This window comes from Pelodiscus sinensis, chromosome 11 (assembly GCF_049634645.1).
Source record: "Pelodiscus sinensis isolate JC-2024 chromosome 11, ASM4963464v1, whole genome shotgun sequence".
In the NCBI taxonomy this organism is placed as follows: domain Eukaryota; kingdom Metazoa; phylum Chordata; order Testudines; family Trionychidae; genus Pelodiscus; species Pelodiscus sinensis.
The window spans coordinates 48,706,783-48,726,229 of NC_134721.1; the positions used below are offsets into that span (position 1 = coordinate 48,706,783).

Below are 19,447 nucleotides of genomic sequence, written 5' to 3' on the forward strand. Positions count from 1 at the left end.
AGACTACCGCGTTTTGTCGACGGAAGTTTTGTCGACAGATACTGTCGACAAAACTTCCGTCGACAAAGAGCGTCCAGACACATTGAGTCTGCTTTGTCGACAGAACTCCGTAGTCTGGACGCAATGTTACAGGCAATAACACCTGTCGACAGAGTTCTGTCAACAGAAGGTGTTATGCCTCGTAAAATGAGGTATACCAGCGTCGACAAAACTGCTGAGTTCTGTCGACGTTATGTCGACAGAACTCAGCGGTAGTGTAGACGCTGGTATAGTTTTGTCGACAAAAGTCCACTTTTGTCGACAAAACTAGGTAGTCTAGACACACCCTTTCTCTCAGCTGACCCACCTAACCCACACATTTTCCTTTGGTCTTCAATCTCATTTATAAAATCTTAGTCGGGCAGAGAGAGGAAAGATTTTGGCCTTTTGTCTTGGTTGTTTAGTTTCCTTTCCTTTAGTTCCTCCTGATGTTCATGAGCCTGAAACACAATGGAGATGAGCATATCAAATGATCTAATTTTTTGAAGACTTATTCTTTTTCACCACATGCCACCAGTCACGATGTGTCAGAGCACAGCAGGCGCCTCCCAGTACCATGTCTATCTTATGAACATTAGACATGGATTTTCCATTTCATACTATCATAACCTACACCTGCAACAAGTAACAATTTTCTGTGCTCTGTCACATTGAGCAAATCAATACAGCAACTAGGAGGGGCTGGGAGGCTCAGGGTAAGGGGATTGTTTTTAGAAAACTGTTATCTGGGAAAGTGTATTGCTCTTCTGTGGGTCTGACAGTAAGAGTGTTTCTGTTGCTGCTCTGTGCCTAGAGATCAAGAGCCTGATCCAGAGAGGTGCTAAGGACCAGAAACTCCAGGCCCCATGTGTATCAGTCCCTCACACTGCCTTTGGGAATGGAGTTGATCAGGATTTTTTAAACAAAACTGTGTTTTGCCAGACAATGCTGATTCCACTCCACCTCCTGTAACCCCTTTCCTGCTATAGAGGTGGTTTCGATAAAACTTTTATTGGGAAGGTTTCTTGGGTCCCAAGTAGAGTTTTCTGTGAGGGTACATCTGTACTGTGGAGCTATTTCAGGATAGAGGCAGAATAGCTATTTCGGGATACTTCCTATATTGGAGCAGCCTGTTATTTCTAAATCGATTTCGAAATAATGAGCGGATTATTCCAATGTTCCAGTAACCCTTATTTCACAAGGGTTAAGGGACATTTTGGAACAGTGTGTTATTTCACAACAGCATAAATTGTGTAGCTTATTTTGAGCTAAGGGTGCTGTGCAGATGCACCCTGAGAGACACTCTCAGCTACTTTGTAAAGAGTGCCCCTAATAACGAGGCAATTTACTATTCTAGGGCGGACCCTGTTGGAGCTGTTCCAATGAATAATTATTTATACAAAGTGTAGCATGCCTTCCACATACTAGTTAAGTGACCTAAGTTTTGTCAAGCTCTCCGACCCAGCAAATATTTATTTACTCATATACAGGGGAACTACCCCAACAGGAGAGATTAAGCAAAATGCAGGACAATGTAGCACTTTAAAGACTAACAAGATGGTTTATTAGATGATGAGCTTTCATGGGCCAGACCCACTTCCGCAGATCAAAAGAAAGGGACACAGAAACTGACTTCATAATCCAGTGACTAGGTCATTAACCTGGAGTGTCAGAGACCTGGATTCAGTTTCCTACTCTGAATCAGGCAGAGCATGGACTCGAACCTGGTTCTCCAATGACTCCTGCATCGTGGGTGAGTACTATAAGGGCAGTACTATTGGTTATAATGGAGTAGTAAGGAAGTCTTATTTTTGTGGAAAAACTTCAGTGGGTATTAGTGATGGGGAATGAAGGGCGAAGCCAATGTGTCAATGTCACCAACTGGCTAGTCCTTTCTCTTCCCACTGTTTGAATGTCCCTCTGTATGATGTCCTCAGTTCTCAGGCACAGCATCACCAGTTGGATTTGGTGCTGCAGTGGACACCATGCAGTGATTATTCTCAGTAGCAATGACCAGCCCTATAACGATGCCAACTTGATGGCACGTACATAATACACCACAGTCTCCTTCCAAGGTTCTGCCAAATAACTGACTGTTATAAAGCTATTGCCTTCCCCAAGTACAAGCACCTTCATAATTTCAAATTACCCTACAGCAATTCCCATCATGAGTTTTGAGAGGAAATGTTAATATAGCTAATAATACTTTACACCAACAGGGCACTTCAGAATTTCGCCTTCCTCCTCCCGACTGCCACTAGCTTCCTGTACCACGTGGTCAGGTCATTTTATCTCTCTGTGGCTCAGCTTCCTCGAGTCAAATAAGGATACTATTGCCCACCTTGGTGAAACACTCAAGTATTTGTGTGTGAATTAGGGAGTGCATCCTAATAACTAAGATAAAATGTTCTCCCCCCATTCTCAGACTCACGCCAAAAGCACAGATCACATAAATATCTGCATCAAAAATTATATCTGTTCAGTGCACAAAGATCTCCCTTTAATATATATTCCTGGGAGGAAGGACATGAACTCAGCTTGCCTCTTTTAAATCCTTCCGTAGTCTCTCTCACTGAATGCCTGACTGGTACCGTAAGTGCCTCGAAACAGTATCCTAAAGAGTGGGGTGAGCAATGTACTACATTTTAAAAGGGACCTGTTATTTGGGAATTATTTGAGAGCTACAAAAGCCACAGAATGTTAATCACATTTTACGTTATCTAGTATTCCTTATATTGGAATGCAAGTTTGCTTCAGATCATAACTCATTACATGGACATACATTATTTATAAGTGCTTTTAAATGCTAGAGCCACTGTTCTAACAGACATTGTCGGTGGTTTGCTACTTCTATGCGATATTAGCAGGAAGGGAACACGTAAGTCATAGGATCAACTTCTAGTCTCTTGCACCTCCTGAGCATCACTCACATTTTACATAAAAGCTAACTCAATAAGTAACGTGTTCTCCTAGTAAAGCTGAGGGGCTCGCCTGACAGTGTCACATCCTTGTCATGGAAGTCACTTTGAAGTGCTTCACTCGTGAAAAACATCCAGGACATCTTATCTGACCTGCTTTTTGATGAAATCATGTGTTCTGCACATAAGCCTCATGTTATTTTAAACGAAGGTAATCTTGTTCATTACATTGTGCTGCTGTTCTTTCTTTTATGACAACTCAGGAAAAGCACAACATACTCACATTCAAAAGGTGCCACAGATATACTGTATCTGACAAGTAAGTTATTTAAGAATAAACTATTTTCTTCTTGTAGGAAGTGATCAAGCAACAGGGTTTTCAAAGCAATTTTACTAGGAAGTGAAATTGGCAGATGATATTTGCAGGGTCCTCAGTTGAGAGGGGTAAGTGTTGAAGCTAGCAACTATTGCATATCTGGATGTCAGGGCCGTTCTGGGTCTATTTTTAGCAAGGTAAGTGGCTCCCTAAAGGGAATTTACTACCAATTAAGGATGGACAGAAGCCTTGCAAATGGAATGGCTTAAAATTGTAGATCAAAAGGCTCTCTGACTATTTAGGCAATTTACAATATCTTCAGACCTTTCATTTGTAATAAGTCACCATTTTTAGTACATGGTATATAAACTCATTCTTCTGTCCCTTTTACCTTATATTTCTCCCTCATTTAATCTGTGCTCTGTATTTTTCTATATTACTTTCCTTCCCTGATTTAACCCTTTTAGGCATATACTAGACAATAGAAAATTAGAGTTTGCAGAATATTTAACAATTCTATTTTTAAGTAATCTTTGTGAGACATTTAGCCTGCATTTTTTTTCTAACAGGGAAGGCTAAACACTAAGAACTAGTCCTAACCCCAGTTCTAGTATGGAATGAAACAAAAATATTTTTAAGGTTCAGAAAGGTTTGGGTAAGGAGCATCCCACCTCATCCTCCAAAAAAACTTGTTGATAAATCAGTCAACCTGTACTGTTTACAAGTAGCTACTCCAGCGCTCTTCCTCCTTCAACTTTGACAGTATTTCTGTTCATGAGTCTTCATGGTTGGAAGACTATCAGAGGGAATCCAGAAGGCCCCCCAAGTCCTTCTGTTGGGCCTACAGCCAAATGCAGTTAAAACTGAGGTCTGTCTATCAGCTGTATCAATTACTGTGGTACACACCAGATAGATATAAAAAAAACTTGGAAAGCAACTCTGAGAACATATCTAATAGACAAATCGTTTGAACTGAAAACGTTTGCACGGGGCCCAGCACAGACAATGGAGTTCTACAAAGTCCCGAGATAAACCCTTCAAAGCTGTGTTAAAGCAGGTTATAGAGAAATTGAAAGGGGGGAGGGGTGTCTATTGGAAGAGAAACAAAACAGTCTTTTCATTCCTGAGAGGAAGGGGGAAGAAGGACAGTTCAGCGGGAAGACCGGTTGGTTCCCCTGTTGGGTATCAGAGGCAGTAAAATAAAACAACGAGGATGGGATGGAGAAGAAATGCGTGAATAAGAATTCAGAGTTCTGGTTGTTTATTTCACATTAGAGACACCATCACTTTTCTTTATCACAAGTGAGGATGAATTGCACTATAATGAATCACTTTCACTGAGTGTTGCATTCAAGGGTCTCAGAATCAGGGGCGGCCCTAGACTAGCTGCCAGCAACTGTCGCCCCAACCCCAAGGGCAGATATAGGCTGAGGCTTTTAGCAAAAAGGGAAACATTTTGCCCCCATTTTTCATTTAATGTTTTTTAAGCAAATTTATTTAAACAGGCATAATTATTCGGTTTGTCCGTCCATCCAACCAATGTTTCTGAGATCAGATTAAAATAGAGACAGGAAATTTTCAGAATAGATTTGTACACGACAGCTAGACAATATTTCACTACGATTTCAAATAAAAAAGCATTACAAATGTTAATAAAAATTATAATTATTACAAATCCAAACTAGTCCATTACGCTATCCTGCTTGCACTGCCATTACCACCACATCGCTGGGGAGAGGGGGCTGGGGTTCTGTGGCTGGAGACAGGGAGGCTGGGGATAGAGTTCTGTGGCTGGGGAGAGGAGAGTGGGAAGAGGGAACAGGGTGCCAGTGGGGGGAGATACCCCACCTCCTGCACCCACCTCCTCCCAGGATTCCCTCCCCCTCCCCAGAGGGAAGCCAGCACATGCCTCTCCAGGGGCAACCCCCCCTCCCGTGGTGCAGGGAACCCACCCTGCACGCCGCCTCCCCCAGGGCTGACCCCCCCCGCGGCACAGAGAACCCCCCCATGCGCCGCTTCCTTCAGGGTCGATCCTGCCCCCTCCCCCGCAGCACAGAGAATCCCCGCACTCCGCCTCCCCTGGGGCTAACTGCCCACGTCTACACACAGCAAGGAAACGGGCATTCGAAAAAAAAGCCCTATTTCGAACTACCTATTAAACTTCATTACAGGAGGAACAGGTAGTTCGAAATAGGGCTTTATTTCGAATGCCCGTTTCCCTGCCGCGTGTAGATGCGGGCAGTTAGGATGGGCTTGTAAATTTCAAAAATGGCGCCTGGCCAGGAACATGCAAATCAAGCGTGGGATATTTAAATCCCGGGCTTGATTTGCAATTCCGAATGCCTACATTTGCAGCCCTAGTTCGAATTAGGCTGCAAGTGTAGACATACCCTGAGACTTTTAATTATGAATTCAGGCTGTTAGTAACCACACAGCTGTTATTCTGCAGTGTGGCTGCTCTCTTTGTGATAGGTTAAGAAGTGGGAAGTAATTCAATAGTAGATCACTTGAATTAACTATGTAATGAAGGAGAAGCCTGTTTCCTGCTCTCACCAAATTAGATATACCTATCACCTTCCCTCATCAGGAATACTCAACCAGAGTTGTACAAGATTCCTTTAACACTTATTACAATATTTCCAAGATTATATAAGACAATTATATATTACAGGGTTTGCACTGTTACCTACATATTTTACCACCACTCTAGATACATTTTATTAAGCACAAAGGACTGTGCTGTGACAATTTTTATACTCAGAGAGCCTTAAGCATAAAGCCACAGCGTGCAAGAAGGACAACACATACAAACCAGTTAGTAGTGTGAGGATCCTAGCAACATCTTAAGATCATTAAAAAATACACAGAACTTTGCTATGTATGACACTTATTTTTGGTGGATTTCATCCTGTCCTTTTGTACGCTGAAATGAAGTAAGTTCTGTAACATGTACAGTATGCACTGTAATAACCCTATTCAGAGAGGGCAGATTTTATGGGGGAGAAGAAAGATTTCATACTCTCAGCTGTTCTCTACTTTACAGCACATTTGCTAAACAATAATCTCCCTAGAGAGCTGCACTGCAGGCATTATGACTCAGCCTTGTTCTGGATGAAGTCACTGTCAAGTGAAAGGAAACTGTTCCTAGTTACATATATAAACAAGCTCTAGATGCAAGTTCAAGACAAAATTTCAGTTACTTTGCCACTATCTTTGCCACCACTTTGCTCAGGACAGATAGTGATCTTAAAGAAAGAAACTCATTATTTCAGAGAACAGAAAGATAATAACCCAACTCTCTAATCTCTAAAACAAAGGAAAAGAAATTCACTAGTTTTGTGGAATATTAAGTGTGCATGCGCGCGCGCGCACACACACACACACACACACACGTATACAAATATAGTAGAAAATAGGTAGCCAGAGTAGTCTCTCTCTCTCCTCACAGCAATTGTGATTGTACTTTCTCTTCTTAGTTTATGATTATTGTTTCCTGGATGGTTCTTTTGATATTGCAGATAACTCATCTAGATATTTTTTCCTTTAACCTTACCATTTAAAAAATCATTCATTTTGTAACTGTATAATAGCAACTGCTTACTTTCTGTTGAACAAAAATCAGTTAATATTGTACACCTGTAGGGTTGCCAGATGGTTTCAACAAAAATATTGGCCACAGTTGACATTACATCACAATCTACATTGCATCTTATTTAGAAAATACCGGACATTTATATTTTCTCAGTTTGTTTCCCGAACAGAAAGCTCAAATACTCTTTAGCTACAGGCTCCATAGGCGTGGAGCCTCGTGGCTCCTATTGGCTCTGGCTTGCTGTTTCCTACAGCCCACTTTGAGGAAACACTGATCTAGCGCATCTGTACCTTTCTTCCAAACTAACCTAAGGCTAATGATTTCTCTAATGGCCTCAACTGCTACAAGTACTAGACAATAGAGTAGGATGGAGAAATAATGCAAAACTGAAAGTGCAATAAAAGATATTGGGAGTGGTTTTTTTTTTAGTAGATTCTTTGCCTGAATTATATTTGTTGTTTAACTTTTTTAAACTTAGTTACATGCTGTCTATGTGGCCTATAATTAAGACCTGAAACACCTTACTGGGATTTACGCACATACTTATATGTGAACACTTTTCAGGGCTGACCTGAACATAGATGAACTTAAGCACGTGCTCATGTCTATTTTGATGCAGGGCCTGAAAGAATGTTGTTATAATTCCTGTCTGGAGACAAATATAATTCTAGTTAATGACAACTATAATTCTAGTTAATCCCTATGCTGAACCTATGCAAAGACTAAATGTCTCTCTCACATCTCACTCAGCATACTACTGTATTTGTCATATTCATCCACTGGAATGTCTGGAAAATGAAGCTTGTTAAAAAGGCCCTTGGCTGTTCTATAATAGGGATTTATGCTTGTTCAAGAAGTAGGCTCAGATATAGTCCATGTAATGGTATATTTCAGTATCTTGTTCAGTCATTTCACTGTCTATAAAATAAACTATGGGTTGAACCTGTATAGTCTGGCACTCTCTGGTCTGGCAACATCCATGGTCCGGCATGATTTTAGTTAACTGGGTGTCTACTTATGGGTCTGGCCAAGTTTCCCTTTATCCCATAAAGTTTGTTTATAGCCGCCAGTCCTGGCTTTCAGTATTCTGTGTTCTTATGTAGCTTAATTTACCCTTAAATGTCTTCTTAAGAACCCAGTAAGCAGTGGAAGTGGTGGTAATGCTGGTAGACAATATTGACCTCCTGTGGTTTAGCAAATTCCCTGGTTCGGCACCAGTCATGCCCTGAGGATGCCAGAGTAGAGAGGTTCTACCTGTACAGAATCAAGAAACTGGATTGAAGCACAGTATACTAAAGAAAGTGTGACTTCTTAATTTTTTTTATATCTAATTATCTGCTACTGAGGAGAACTGATCCTGAACAGAAGAAGTTACAGACCCCACTCTTGTCAGTGCAGTGACAGATTTTCTCACCTTATGCTTTATCTTTAATACAGTGCTAATGGTAACATTTCTCACTTGGGCTATTACACACCACCTGGAAGATGCACATTATGATGCACTAGAAAATTGACTGAAGGGAATCTTCACTTTCACACTGTAAACCTGAAGTAAAGTCACGTGGGTCTGCAATTTATCATCATAATCCTGTGATTAAACAGGACACTTTCATCTTCAACTGCCCATAAAAAAAATCAGAAGTGATTTATTCATTTTGGGCTATAATCCATCATGGATGGATATTTACCATGTCGATGCCCTTTAAATTCAGAGAGTGTTGAAATCTCTCCAATTAACTATACAACTAAGGGCTATGGCATCGATCTTAAATTAGCCAGTACTTTGTCATCAATAAAAGACAGGAGTTTTACAGAAACAATCATCAGTTAGGCTGTGTCTAGACTGGCAAGTTTTTCCGCAAAATCATCTGATTTTGTGGAAAAACTTGCCAGCTGTCTATACTGGCCGCTCGAATTTCTGGAAAAGCACCGACAATCTCATGTAAGATCGTCAGTGATTTTCCGGAAATACTATGCTGCTCCCGTTTGGGCAAAAGTCTTTTTCCGAAAGACTTTTGCACAAAAGGGCCAGTGTAAACAGCACAGTAGTGTTTTGCGGAAAAACGCCCCGATCGCGAAAATGGCGATGGGGGCTTTTTTGCGGAAAACCGCGTCTAGATTGGCCACGGACACTTTTCCACAAAAAGTGCTTTTGCGAAAAAGCATCCTGCCAATCTAGACGTGCTTTTCCGAAAATGCTTTTAACGGAAAACTTTTCCGTTAAAAGCATTTTCAGAAAATCATGCCAGTGTAGACGTAGCCTATATGTATTAAGCATTTATATAGGAAGTTTTTCTGTAAACTTGCAACTTGTGAATAGCAAGCCACTTACTACGACTCAGACAAATTGTTAGTGCAGGAACACAGAAGAGAACCTGACAGAATCATTTTAACTGTTTTTTTTTTTTTTTTTAAATGGAAGACAAAGTTTTATGCCATGAAAGACTGTGGGTGAAATCCTGGCCTCACTGAGGTCAATGGCAAAAGTCACTGTATCTTTGGGCAGAGGTAAACTAAAAGGCTGCGTCTAGACTGGCAAGTTTTTCTGCAAAAGCAGCTGCTTTTGTGGAAAAACTTGCCAGCTGTCTACACTGGCCGCTTGAATTTCCACAAGAACACTGACTTCCTACTGTCTGCAATCAGTGCTTCTTGCGGAAATACTATGCTGCTCCCGTTCAGGCAAAAGTCCTTTTGTGCAAAGCTTTTGCGCAAAAGAGCCAGCGTAGACAGCTCAGATTTGTTTTGTGCAAAAAAGCCCCGATCACGAAAATGGCGATCGGGGCTTTTTTGTGGAAAAGTGCGTCTAGATTGGCACGGACACGTTTCCGCAAAAGGTGCTTTTGTGGAAAAGCATCCGTGCCAATCTAGACGCTCTTTTCCGCAAATGCTTTTAACGGAAAACTTTTCCGTTAAAAGCGTTTGCGGAAAATCATGCCAGTCTAGACGTAGCCAAAGGATTTGCCTCCACCTATATTGATTTAATGTGTAGTGCCCCTCTGGATATAGTATGCCAAATATGAAAAAAGATACAAAGAAAAAAGGACCCACGTATGTTATTTGGGTGAAATATATCCATCAGCAGGCCAACATTATGCATTAACCCACATAAACCCACAAACAGGGCTTGAGAATTGGGCTGAGACTCTGCGCACAGAGGGTGCGTCTACACAGCAGCGTTATTCCGGAATAACGGCCATTATTCCAAAATAACAATGTGAGTGTCTAAACAGCAATTCCGTTATTTCAAAATAAAATTGAAATAGTAGACAGCTTATTCCGACTTCTGTAAACCTCATTCTATGAGGAATAACACTTCTTCTGAAATAGCTATTTCTGAATAGCAGTAGTGTGGATGCTCCACTGCTGCTATTTCAAAACAGCTCCTCTGCAGGGCCATTCAAAATAATTACTCCCCAGTGCCTCATGGGGCTCTACATCGAGGTAGCACATCCACATTAGGGAAGCTTCCTCAGATTCATTTTGAGGCTTCCCTGTAGTATAGACGTGCTATTTCAGAGTATTTCTTTTGGAATCGCTTATTTCTAAATAAGCATGCAGCACAGACGTACCCAGACTGACTTAACACTGGGAGAATTGTGCCAAGATTCCAGGAGGACCAAGTGAATCTGAAGGTTGCAGCTGAAACACTGGCCAAGACATTTTCAGGAGCACTCGCACCAGACACTTGATTATTTTATTCTGTGTTCTGTGCACAGACACTCACCCATCACCATGGTAGCCTTGTAGTAATACATGGTATCCCCATCCTGTAACTGGCCCTTCATGGAGTTCCTTTGAGGTTAATGAGACTGCCACATCAGTGGAAGAGTCAATGCTAATTAATCCTGTTGCAGCGCCAGACCCACTTTTACTCATTCAATCAGGAATCAGAGATAATAGCATTTTACTTTAGTGATCAGTGACAACTAAGTAACACAGTTTCATCACTGAATTGGGAGGAGTCGGCCAGGGTGCTATTAAGCTGACATCAATATTGCTTAATCATTTTTGAATAATGAGTAAATCTGAGCACAAAATTCACACTAGGCTCACAAGTTTCAGAAAGGTATCTGTGTTAGTCTGTGGGCTTGTCTTCACTTACCCCGAGATCAATGCTCTGCATATTGATCTTCCGGGGTTCGATTTAGTGGGTCTAGTAAGGACCAGCTCAATCGAACATTGATGGTGTCCCCGTTGACTCTGGTTCTCCACAGGGTGACAAGGATGCAGGGAAATTGTCAGGAGAGTTTCTCTCGTTGACCTCCCGCAATAGGGATGCCACAGAAGTTTGACCTCATGTACATCAACTCCAGCCACACTATCTCATAACTGGAGTTGCATATCGTAGGTCATCTTTCTCTCGTAGTGTAGACCTAGCCTGTGTTTGCACCTGACAAAGTGTTTTTTACCCACGAAAGCTTATGCCCAAATAAATTTGTTAGTCTTTAAGACATCACATAGAATCATAGAGCTGGAAGAGACCTCAGGAGGTCATCAAGTCCAGCCCCTGCCCAAGGCAGGACCAATCCCAACTAAATCAACCCAGCCAGGGCTTTGTCAAGCCGAGACTTAAAAACCTCTAGGGATGGAGATTCTACCACCTCCCTAGGTAACCTATTCTAGTGCTTCACCACCCTCCTAGTAAAAGAGTTTTTCCTAATATCCAACCTGGACCTCTCCCACCACAACTTGAGACCATTGCTCCTTGTTCTGCCTTCTGTCACGACTGTGAACAGCCTCTCTCCAGCCTCTTTGGAACCTCCCTTCAGGAAGTTGAAGGCTGTTATCAAATCCCCTTTCATTCTTCGCTTCTGCAGACTAAACAGACCGAAGTCCCTCACCCTCTCCTCATAAGTCATGTGCTCCAGCCCCCTAATCATTTTGGTTGCCCTCCGCTGGACCCTCTCCAGTGCATCCACATCCTTTCTATAGTGGCGGGCCCAGAACTGGACACAATATTCTAGATGTGGCCTCACCAGAGTCACAGGACTCCTTGTTGTGTTTACACTCAGTGTTTAAACTCTCCTCAAACAAAGAAGATACTAGTCATATTACTTGTTACAAATCACATGCTCAGCTACACTTACGAAAGTGAGATGTGAGTGCTGAGCAGAGACATCCCGTCTAAGCTCAGTAGCATGGCTAATGGACAAGAGAGACAACGTGCTCTGCAGTGCTTTTTGGTGTTACTTTGAAAAGCATTTGCTGCCAATGGCACTAAGGTTGCATGGTGGGCTGAGGATTGGACCCTGCTTCTCCAATATGTCACTTTCCTGAGACTACAGACTGTCACTGGGCAGGTAAGCCAGGCCCCACACCTACAGCTCAAAGGAGCATCACCCTCCTGCTGCTGTTCCCTCCTCCCTTCCCCAAGGCCCGGCCCAACACACAACAAATAAGGCTACAGCCAAAAGCTCATGTGCTGAGCACTCTGTAATGCAAGTGTTAATCAAGTTGCCATTTTAATTTAAATTACACATCTATTCGCTTTTTTATAGCCAGCATTTGGCTCTGTTCCAAGAACATTTTAGGCTAATTTAAAATCACTAATGAAGAATAATTAAAAGTCTCATAAAAGTGAGGCATATATTCTTAATTAGCACTTTGCATTTCGCTTCATTATTCAGTTTGGATCATTTGTTTTTCACACGTTGTTTTGTCCCCTCTCTTTTAGTGAGAAATTAAGGTGGGGTGGTTGTTGGTTTTTTTGTGCTTTATGTTTAACCTTTTATTTCTACAAAGTGCAAGAAAGTGGTCAGGTTCATTGATTGTTTGCCATCACTCCTCTGTTTGATCTCTACAGCCATGTCTGCCTCAATGGCTCTCTGTATCCACCTGCACAGTGCAATTGTGCAAAAGGGCCTAAATTCACTTTGGTTTTGGTGACAAATAAATAAATGGTCTCGATGGAAACAAACATAGGCCCTTTGGCTACAGTTCATCCCTCTACTGAAAGAAATAAGGCAGCTATAGGGTAGGCATCACACCTGAGACTTGACCAGGCAACCACGCTGTAAAGTTACATAGTTGGGCTGTTTTTGATTGTCCACCTCAAAGCAGTCTGTCAGTATCTCTACCACATTATGTTTCTTAACATAAACGGAAGACATCACAATAGGCTAGGGAAAACTATCAGGTCAAGTTGTCACATTCTGGAGAATACAACCCGCTCTACTTCATTTGTAGGGACATTACATCCCCTGAAGCATATGGCTAACTTTGAAATCTTTCTATTTAAAATGAAGCTCATGGAAAAAACAAAACAAAAAACAGAACCCCCAAACCAAAAAACAGGAGCATAAACAGATCTTCCTCAGGCAAACGATCACAGCTGAGGCCCCTGTCTGACAGAACCATGGGGTAAAGGGAGACCTAATTCCTTGAAAATGATCAAGATAGTTCCCTTCACAGCAGGATACATTCAGGTGCAATTAGCATTTAGTACAAAGCATTTTCTGTGGGCTGATAATAGAAGCTGACAATACAAAGTGTACAGAAGAAAGACAGAATGATATTTTAAAGAATCACACCAATTTTGTCAACAGTCAGACAAACACCATTTTGATTTGATTGTAGATCTCCTAAAAGAAAGTTTAGTTGCATAAAATTTCCCCCATTTAATAACATTCTAAAGAGTGAGAAATAAGTTCAGTTAAAAACCCCACTAGGGTATATGTTCAGTGTACACATTAAATAGAATTGCTTATTTTGCTCTTCCGTGAATAGGCAAGCTCAACTCATTTGATATCACTACTCTGTTCTTTATGATCACAATTCACCATCAATCATTTAAGCTTTCTATCAGACCTGCCTAGAAGTGCCATTGCTTTCAATGACTGCTATGCATGGCTTCTGTATCAGAAAGAGAAACATGAAATGAAGCATTATCAAATATTCCTGCAAGAAAAAGTCTTTTCTCCATGACAGAAAATTCCATGACATCCCAGGCAATTTCGGCATGCTCTTTATGTTTCTCAATCTAAACAGCAGCAGCTGCTACACCTGACAATAAAATAATCAGATAGAAGTAAAACTCATGTATTAATTTTGACTTAATTTGACTAACAGTCCCACACCAAACATTATCACCTTCGGCATTTGCAGGCACAAAAGTGGCAATTGCTAATGCAATAATAAGCAGCTTTACACTATTTGCCACAAGTTCCCATTAATTTGTGCACCACTCCCTTTTTCTCCTGCATGCATGCTTGCCTTTCAACACTCAAACAGAAGAGCAAGTAAATGCACCAGTGGCATGATTTGCAGCCAGCCAGTTCTGAAAAGCATTTCAAAGTTAATGTTTCCTTACCTTTTATAGAAGCCATGTAGAGGCTGGAGACACAAAAACTGCCAGTAATCCAAGCAGAAGGCCTTCAATTTCAGCATTTTCAAATAGTTCCACTGCAGCAATTGTAGTCTGCAGCTAGTTTTTTTTAATAAGAGTACTTTTTAAAATTTTGACTTGACTGACTCAAATCCAATATCCCCTCCTTGCCTTATTGCTGCAGCAAAGTGTTTCTAATTGCTATCAACCTATGAAGCAACCCATCCACATGGCACAGCACCTGCACAGTTACAGTACGCTACTTTAATACAAAGAGACAGTAGGACAAAGGCTAGAAATTCATTTACACTGTTCTTTGATCCTGATTTCAGCCTATCTTTCCAAGTGCCTCCAAACACAGCCAATGTAGCTGTTATTACACAGAAATCCCACTTCTCCTTTTTGCTATTTTAGGCCATTCTGCAAGCTCTTTGGACAAACAATTAGTACATATTCCAGTTAGGATTCTTGACGGCCCCCTGGAAAGCATCCTTGCAGCTCACAGCCCTTAGGAAAATGCAAGCAATTATCTCAATCAGGTCTCAGAATAACTGCCCTATAATCACAGCAGTGTTAATATCCCATCCTATGGAAAGTCCTCAGTTTTCTAGCAGCACACAACTGTTTTAGTCAGCTCCTCTGGTGTGAATCACATCTGTTCCATTGTCTGCCAGCACCTATGAAAAATGTGGGTTTCCTTATGACAGGGGAAAAAATGACAAGCAAAAGTGTGGACCCTCCCCACTCACAAAATAAATTATGCTTATCTTATTCCCAACACACTTAGCCAGTTAGGTCTGTGTGAAGAAAAACTAATCATCTGAACCACATGGTGCACAGTGGGGCAAGCTCCCAGCTATAAAAGCCAGCAAGATAAAGCCTCCCTGAGATAGGCTGATTCCTGTTGCTAGGGCAACAGAAACACATTGATAAAATCTAAAATGGAACCTTGATGACAGCTTTTCATTGGCTTGCAGGGAAATAATGTCTCTGTAACAAGCAGTGTTCAGACACTCATAGCAACCTCATCAGCTGAGAGCGAATCTAGAGCTGGACTAATGAGCTGAAATGCAAAATAACAGCTAGTTGTTTAGTTACAGTGGAAATCCAAACCCATTTTTATTCTGAAGGGAGCACGGAAGTAATTAGCAGTAAGCTGCTTTAAGAAAAGCAATTTCAAAATGAGTGGCATTTTCTATTAAAATTCTTTGGCTAAAACAGGCATAATAAAAGCAACTTTCTTTTTTTTAAGGATGTCAAGCCATTTAGAATCTTATCTTTTAAGAGACACAGCTCTGCCATCCTTTTACACTTTGAGTAGTAGCTTACTTTGAAAGCAGTTCTACTGATTTCAAACGCTACCGGAAGCAAGGATAACACAATTTTGCCCTGTGTTTTCTGGGGAAGGAAGATCTAAGCTTGCAGAATATATGTAGCAAATGATAGTCATTGCAAATGAAAACAAATGCCTTGTTGGAAAGTCAGTGTTATCTTGTTTTTTGATTTCAAACCACTGTGACATTTATACTTTTACTAGTATTGATTTTGGGAGTGAAAATAGGTATATGCAGACTTCTCGTTTTGTAGAAATGTTTGACAATACTTCAAAACGGAAGATCTAGGACACATTTTTTAAAAATGCCTAAGTGACTTGGGAGCTGTCATCACATTGAAAATCAACAAGACAAGATCCTAAGTCACTTTTGAAAGTGGAGCTTTTGAATCAAAGAATACTAGAACCGGAAGGGACCTTGAAAGGTCATCAATCATATTTTAAAATATGACAATGCTGTACGTGGTCTGAAGTTCTAAAATGAAGGGTCCTGCATTACAGCATATCTAATTCCCCAAGTGCCTGGATAATGCACTATATTTAGGAATTCTGTGTTTTGGCTTCTGGTATTACTCAATCACACTCTCTGCATGCTTGCTTTTGTGCCCTGCAGCTCATAGAAAATTGTTTCATATAGATGTATTCAAAATGTGATTGCGTGTATTTCAGGAAGAAGCATCTGTTTCATTAACAATATAATAAACACAAACATTAACAATATGTCTGATACAGGAATCTTTCAAGGAGTTTCATGCCATTGATGGCATTCTACATTTCCAGAAATGAGCTGCAGAAATCAAAAAGAAATATGTTGTAAAAACTGGGACCTAAGAAGACCGCCTCAAGTTGTGAGCCTAATTGTTGGGAAAAGGATGGGACTTTATAAGTTAGTTCTCTCTAGGGGTGCCAAGTGTCCGGTTTTGAACCGGACATTCCAGTATTTGAGCTTTCTGTTTGGGAAGCAAATTGAGAAAATAAGAAAATATAAATGTCCGGTATTTTCTAAATAAGATGTAATGTAGATTGTGATGTCATGTCAACTGTCTCCGGTATTTTTGCTGAAACCATCTGACAACCCTAGTTCTCTCACCCATAATAACAAAGGGTACTGGAAAAAATAACAGCAGTCCAACCTGTTTCATACGTTTGTATAAATTAATAAATGAAAAACAGCAAGATGGAATGAATCTGAACAAAAGGGCTTTACAGATATAACCCTAGGCTTGAGTTAGGACCGCGTCCCTCCTCCAGCTTCTATGAACAGACACGGCCAGGCACTTCTTTGTGTTAGCCTATCCGCAGGCGCTGCCCCCACTGCGCTCATACTGCCTCGCTGTTGTTCTCCTCCCCGTCCGTCACATTCAGGGAGCGAGGGGAAAGTGCACAGTTTGCTGCATGCCTCTCCCTCTGGCTGGGGAGGGCAGGGGGCAGGTGAGCTGTACACTTCCCTTTCGTTCCCTGACAGTGATGGGGGGGAGGGAGAGCAAATAGGCCTGGTATGAATCTTGGGTGGGGGGAGGCTTCAGTCCCTACTGCCCTCCTTACACACCCCCTATATATACCTCACAACCCCCACAACAACTGCACCGCCCTGCCCAGAGCCCCTCCTTGCCACCGACATCCCTGAGTCCCTCCACACCCCAACATTCTACAACCTTTTGCTTTGAGCCCCTTGCAGTGCACCCCACATTTAAAATTTCTTTCAGGTATTGTCATATCACAACCCCCCCCCCCCCCCCCCACCTCTTGCCCTGAGGTACAATACGATAGTACCTGTAAGAAATTGAAGTTACTTTCACCCCTGTTCTGGAATCCCATAAGTAACAACAAAAGTCATCTTTCCTCTGCTTTTACTATCCTCTCTCCCCCTCACGGCTGTCTGTTGATCTGTTAAAAGCAGAAAAAGTGATCATTGTTCACATCTCAGAACTGAGAAACAAAACAACCCTTGCCCTTTCAGTCAAGGAGGGTTGCCCAACTAAGTAGGGCAGTCTAAGGAATATCATCTCTTAAAAAGGGACGTTGACAGGTTTTGCTCAAGATCATTTTGCGTGGTCATTCATTTTCAGTTTTGAACAGCATTATAACGCTTTCTGTTTTATGCCTGTTAGCTAATCTATTTATAAACTTTGTAAACATTCCTTAGCATGTTTGCCATGAAGCTAGCAAACCCAAGGTCTCTGTATACCAAGCCCAAACCTTGTTTATAACAGTTTAAAGCTGGATAATTATAGGGTTGTGTTAATGTCTTTGGGCCCTTTATTCTATCTAAATTAATAAAACAGACCACAAGCCTTGGTGTAACTTGCACCAAACAATACAAACAGGATGAACCTCTTTTAAAGGCCTATTATCATTTTCTCTTCCTGCAGTGTTTAGCACCTATTAGTTGTTTCCCACTGACAGTGTGATTGACGCTGTAGAAATGATCTTTGAGAAAGTACAGCTGGATTTATACCAATTACCTTGGAAAAGATGACCCCTCATAACAATCCCACATAATGCGAAAGTCAAATCTTGTGGTCCATACTCAAACCATGCTCCCACTGATTTTATTAATCTATATACTTTCAAGCAAGGAAATTACGCATACATGTTAGGGGGAAACACTTATATTAAATTTTTCCATTCCAGCTTTTGAATGTGAATTAACAAGAACAGCTCCCATGTTACATAATAAAAAACAGGACTATGTAGCACTTTAAAGTCCTGTTTTTTGTTTCAGCTACATCAGACTAACACGGCTACATTTCTATCACTATGTTACATAATAGTTTTACTTGAGTAAGGACTGGATTTCAGCACCATTTGGTTTGACACCTGATGGTAATAACTAAACTCTCCCCTCAGTTTAACTGGTGCTGAGTTAAATCACTGCAAGGATTGGGGATTGTTAAGATTGGGGCATATGGCCTTAAGTTGCTAACAGAAACTAGAAGAAATAGCTCTGCGTTTTGGACAGAAACTATTAAAATTTACTATTAGCTTTTTCCAAAAACAGTACCATTTAATCTCTTGCTTGGAAAGCTCACAAAATGCAGTTAACTCACTCGTCAACATAAATAAAAAATATTCACCAGGAGCAAAGAAAAATGGACTGTTGAAACTATTGCGCCAGTAGGATACCATCAAAACATTTGCTCCTGAAATGACACAGCTTTCAGAAAACACTTTTTTCCCCCAGCTCACGCTGTATTGCAATTTCTTTCTCTGCCAGTGATAACCTTTTCAGAAGAAATTACTGTGTTTCTCCCCTTAATTACATATTTTTAAATCTTGAACTTTCAGTGAGTAAAAGCTACTTGTCTATGAATTTTCTGACAGCGACTAAAACGGATTATCCTGTACTGCATGCACAGAAAATGCTAATTAGGACTTTTGTAAGGAAAACCACTATGTTCTCCACATGCTCTTCATTTTTTTCCCCTGGAAAACAAATAACGAAAAACATTAAGCTTCATCTCACGCTCAGCCTAGATATAAAACTCATTCTTTTGAAAGAGGGGTTTTACTGCCACCTTCTTTGTCTTAGAATGCATAGGCCCAGTCATGTACCAGTTTTTGTATGTGGTGCAGCTTCAGTATTGTAACCCCAAGGAAGCACTGTGTAGCAGCTCCATATTCAACATTTATGATTTCAGTGTGCAGAGGCAGGTCTGACACCAGCATGCTTCTAAACTGATTATTCTAAACTGGCCATTAAAAGAATTGATAAAGTTGAAAACATACAGTACAAAATCCTTTAAAGATGGCTGTCTTGACAGTCCATGAAGTAGTGAGGCTGCTCTCAGACATACTGTTCGTGAGAGAGACTGCACTCCAAAATACATACAGCATAAACTTATAGCTAGCTGCACTTGCTACCTGATGATAGGACAGCCTTGAAAATGATCCTGAAACAATCATGGAACCACACTTTATATAAAGAAAATATGTTACAATACTG

At 41.0% G+C, this 19,447-nt stretch overlaps 1 protein-coding gene across 8 annotated transcripts in view; it reads right to left on the minus strand.

Annotated features, from left to right (window-relative positions):
• IQSEC1 (IQ motif and Sec7 domain ArfGEF 1) overlaps nucleotides 1-19,447 on the minus strand; it is a 611,669-nt gene that overhangs the window by 213,211 nt on the left and 379,011 nt on the right. The window contains exon 1 of one of the 8 annotated variants that reach the window (XM_075939728.1): nucleotides 14,154-15,047. The exons of the other annotated variants lie outside the window; for them this stretch is intronic. Coding sequence (XP_075795843.1) covers nucleotides 14,154-14,230 — 77 coding nt within the window. The 5' untranslated portion in view covers nucleotides 14,231-15,047. Of the gene's footprint in view, nucleotides 1-14,153; nucleotides 15,048-19,447 lie in introns of those variants that run through there. 8 annotated transcript variants of the gene reach the window in all.